The sequence below is a fragment of the Odocoileus virginianus genome, chromosome 10, assembly GCF_023699985.2.
Source record: "Odocoileus virginianus isolate 20LAN1187 ecotype Illinois chromosome 10, Ovbor_1.2, whole genome shotgun sequence".
Lineage (NCBI taxonomy): Eukaryota > Metazoa > Chordata > Mammalia > Artiodactyla > Cervidae > Odocoileus > Odocoileus virginianus.
The window spans coordinates 11,385,518-11,390,474 of NC_069683.1; the positions used below are offsets into that span (position 1 = coordinate 11,385,518).

Sequence of the window (4,957 nt, forward strand, 5' to 3'; positions counted from 1 at the left end):
ATGGAAAGATATAACCCTGTGTGTTTGGACAGATATAGGCTGGTGTGTGATCACATAAAATATATATGCATATGCATATACAAATGCATCCATATCAGTAGTCAGATACTGATCCATGTGTGGTCAAATACAGACATGGGTGTGTTTATTTACAGACACAAACGTCCAATTGTGTAGAAACCCACGTAACATTGAATACGTGTGTACAGGTGGTCATAGTGATTTATATGAGGTTGGATACAAATTTGAGAGTGTAGTAGGATAAATACTTTTGTTGTTGAATACAGGCCTATGAATGTTGGAATACAGACATATGCCTGTGGCTTTGAGAACTGAGCTGTTATTCATGCCAGCAAAGGATACTGATCCTTTCTGAGCAGCTCATTGAAGATGTGAATCAAGTGTAAATAAGAGAGTCTTCTTTTTCAAAAAGGAAAACAAAGGAAAGGTCCATAAACACTTTTTGGAGATGATTGCATATGTTTATTGAGACATTAATCAATCTTCACAGTATGTATCTTATTCTGGATAGAAAAACAAAATATTTAAACATGTCATTTTCCTTAAAATAAATATGTAGAGTCATGAGACTATAAATTTATCTTTATGGGAAGATTTCAAATTGAAAATTATCCCAAATTTTGGTGTCTCAGATGGTAAAGAATCTGCCTGACATGAAGACCTGATTTCAACTCCTGAGTTGAGAAGATCCCACGGAGAAGGGAATGGCAATAATGTCGTCATGGGACGTCATGACGACATCCCACTCCAACACTCTTGCCTGGAGAATTCCATGGACAGAGGAGCCTGGCAGGTTACAGTCCAAGGGGTCAGAGAGAGTCGGACAAGGCTGAGTGACTAACAGTTTGTAGTGAAGGAGGGGAAGGTTGAGGAGGAGGAAGAGGAGAAAGTGCTCCAAAACTGAATATTCTAGGTAGTGTAAAATCTGACATACTAAATAAAATAATATCAAATTAACTGAAAGTAATAATTATGTTGGTAGACTATATTATCTGCAGAGGAAAAGAGGCTTAGATATTTCCTCATCAAAAACAAAATAAATGCTAATGGGTGGGAAATAGTTTCAAAAGTTGTTTTAAAAAACAAACAAGAGGTTAAAGTTTATAAAATCATTGCAAGGAAATGGAATTTTCCAAAAGAATGTGTTAGAAAAAATAAAACAGTGAAAGAATATCAAAATAACATGCTTATATATTTTTCTAATTATATACACACATAGGAAATAAGTTACTTAGCAAATGTCAAAGAAGAGTAAATATCTATAATAAGTATATGCATTTTTTTCTGTAAAAAGTGTTATTCAAAATTTATCAGTAAATATTCTCACTCCAATAGATCAAGAATTCAAAAAAACTGAAAAAGGCTATAAAGTGGGTGCTATATCCCCTACATTGGGCAAGGAATAGAAAACACAAAGTCAATGAAAAAACTTTTCCTGACTTCAAGGAACTTGTAGATAAATAAACACAAGCAATTCACAAAGATATTTATCTCATCACTTGAAATAAAAAAACAAATTTGAAAATTAACTAAATTTCTCTGTTTGGTTTTTTGGGCTACTGTTAAAGAATACCACCAACTTGGATAAACTAAATAATAAACAATTATTTTTCACAAGTTTGGTGGCTAGAAAACTAAGGGACCAAAACAGATTCCGTATCTGATGAGTTCTCCTCCCTAGTTTATAGACAGTCATCTTTTTTTCCTATGTCCTTACATAGCAAAAGGGTCATGTGAGCTCTCTGATGTCTCTTCATAATGGCATTAACCCCAATCAGGGATTCCCTCACAGCTCAGTTGGTAAAGAATCCGCCTGCAATGCAGGAGACCTGGGTTCGATCCCTGAGTTGGGAAGATTCCCTGGAGAAGGGAAAGGCTGCGCACTCCAGTTTTCGGGTCTGGAGCATCCCATGGACTGTATAGCCCATGGGGTCGCAGAGTCAGACACAGCGACTGTCACACACACACTATAACCCCAATCATCAGAACGCCACCTTCATGACTTAGTCATCTCCCAAAGGGCCCCCTCCAAATACCACCACATTAGAAAGGAACTAAGTTATGATTCTGGAGAGGGACAGAAAATGTTACTTCTATAGCAACATCCAAAAGTCAAGGAACAAATTATTTAAGAATTGGTAAACCAGAAGTTTGGTGAATAGTATTTGTGAATACTATTTGGTGAATAGTATTGTGTTTGAGAAGGTTTTGAGAAATACAAGAAATATAAGACATTTGAATATAAGAACTCTCTATGTAAAAGGTATAAAAATCAGGATATGAGATTTCTCATTTAGTATCACTTACAAGTGAAAAGCATCCATTGCCCCATATCCTTAGCCCCACACGAATCCAGGCTGACTAAGGGAGACAGAATAATAAGTTTCTTCAAGCACATGCTTCTAACCATATTAGAGGCAGTTAATATTTTATTTCAAGCCTGTTTCAGAAAAAGAGGGAGGATTTTATGAATGATGTCTCTGTCAAATAAAATAATATAGTCTAGACTCTATTACCTGATAGATAATCTGTGTTAGTTATGTCCTGGTGACTCAAGGAGGTAAAGAATTCTCCTCCAATGCAGGAGGCACAGGAAATACAGGTTTCAGCCCTGGGTCAGGAAGATCCCCTGGAGAAGGAAATGGCAACCCACTCCAGTATTCCAGCCTGCAAAATTCCACGGACAGAGGAGCCTGCTAAGCCACAGTCTATGAGGTCACAAAGAGTTGGACACAACTGAGCGACTAAACAGTGCATGTTGGTCTCACAAATGATTTGACTTGTCTTGACTAAATCTGTGTTTCATTAATAAGAGAAACAAGAATGGCATATATTGTCAGAATCTTTCTTAATAATGATATCACTTAAAATGTCTGTTGTCAAGTTCCGTAATGCGAATTTGAAGCTCATGAATGATGAGTTATGCTAAATTTATGCATAAAAGACAGAGCCTTCATCTCTATAGAGGTTATGAAACACTATAAACAAAGAAACAGGGATATTGAAAAATAGTGGAGGTTTTACCAGAAATTCTAAAGTATCAGGGAAGGTGAAACAATAATCTTTCTAAAAATTTAACTCCTAACAAAGCTGGTAAGCTTCAGGAGATAACATGATTGTCCAATTGGAAAATAAGTAAGATTTGGTTATTTTTCTGCATTTACACCATGCTTATTCAGATTATTCATGTAGCCTCTTCATGATAAATATTACAACTCTGAAACATTCTTTGACTTTAACATTCTAAGTAACATAAGAAGAATAGTATATGAAGAGTACCTTACAGATGGAAGAATAACTCATGTGCCTCAAATATTAATATGTGCTGTCTTTGTGTGAAGAGCAGTGAACCAAAATTTTATGTCATATTTCTTGTATTTTTTTTTAAATTTGTAATGAGCCTTATTAATTCTAAAACATCAGTTTTTAAGAGAGAAACATAAAATCTTCCACTAATTAAATAAATTTAAAATATTAACTATAGCTTAACTCATCATATAGAAAATAAATTTGTAGTCTCAAGAGAACTTTTACAACCATAAACCATAAATATTTTCTGAAGAAATTGTGGAAATCTTTACATAATATATACTTTGAACTAAAAAAATAATGAAAATATTAAAAGCATATTTTGATCATTAAGACTCTTACCAAATAAATCTTTTCATTATGTTCAACTTATTAAAGCAGAGAAGATATTTTTTTCCAGTTAAATAATCACGCATGGCTTTCCTTGGAGGAACAATACTGGATTAAATATATATATATATTATATATATTCATGCTGCTTCATTTTCTTCTTTTGCCTCTGTCCCAGAGCTTTTGCATGGCATTTTTCATCTCACCGTTTCTCAGAGTATAGATTAGAGGGTTCAACATAGGGGTGATAATGGTGTAAAACACAGTCAAGGATTTATCAATGGGTAAGGTGGAAGGAGGTCTCACATACATAAAAATACAGGGCACAAAGAAGAGGACAACCACAGTAATGTGGGAGCCACAGGTGGATAAGGCTTTGTGCCTGCCTTCCTGATTACGATTCTTCAGGGAGCGCAGAATGACCCCATAGGAGATGAGTAACAGTGTGAAGATGGCCATACAGATCGCCCCATCATTGGCCAGGACTGTGAGGGCAATAAATTGGGTGTCAGTGCAGGCAAGTTTTAACAAGGGGTACATGTCACACACAAAGTGGTCCATGACATTGGGGCCACAGAAGGGGAGGTTGTAAACAAAGAGAGGATGAAGGACAGCATGTAAAAGCCCACCAGCCCAGGCCAAAAGCAGAAGCAGAGCACACACTCGCTGATTCATGATTGTCAAATAATGCAAGGGTTTGCAGATGGCCACATAGCGGTCATAGGCCATGACCACCAGGAGTAAAATCTCAGCACCACCAAATAAGTGTCCTATAAAAAGCTGGGTCATGCAAGCTTGGAAGGAAATGGTTTTCTTCTCATAAAGTAAGTCTATAATCATATTTGGGGTGACTGTAGTAGAATAAACAGCATCCATAAATGATAAGTAGCCAAGAAAGAAGTACATAGGGGCATCCAGGGTTGGACTGACCACCACAGTCATGACAATGAGTAGGTTGCCCACCATTGTCACAATGTAGATGAGCAAGAAGATGACAAATAGTATTTTCTGACCCTGGGGGCTCTGAGTGAGCCCCAGGAGGAAAAATTCAGTTACATTGTTCCTTTGTTCCATGGGTTCTTCTGTATGTCATATTTCAGAGTTCTGGACAAAATTACCTGTAAATATATATTATTAATAGTGACTTCCCTAAAGCTTAGGCTAATTTAGTTATGCAACAGTTAGGCAGTACAGTTTATTATGTGTCCATATTTTCAGATGTTATAAGACTGATTAAAATATTAATCCTAATCTCAACAATCATATAGTCTAATAGAGAGGTGAGTGATTAGAGGCA

General features: G+C 36.1%; 1 protein-coding gene across 2 annotated transcripts in view; it reads right to left on the bottom strand.

The window, feature by feature from the left end:
- Nucleotides 1-4,734, bottom strand: part of LOC110148489 (olfactory receptor 4A15-like) — a 10,411-nt gene extending 5,677 nt beyond the window's left edge. The window contains exons 1-2 of one of the 2 annotated variants that reach the window (XM_070472842.1): nt 3,835-4,734; nt 859-864 (exon numbers count right to left, since the gene is read on the bottom strand). In XM_070472842.1, coding sequence (XP_070328943.1) covers nt 859-864; nt 3,835-4,734 — 906 coding nt within the window. Of the gene's footprint in view, nt 1-858; nt 865-3,828 lie in introns of those variants that run through there. The other variant, XM_070472841.1, reaches the window with a different exon arrangement.
- Between the last annotated feature and the right edge of the window lie 223 nt (nt 4,735-4,957).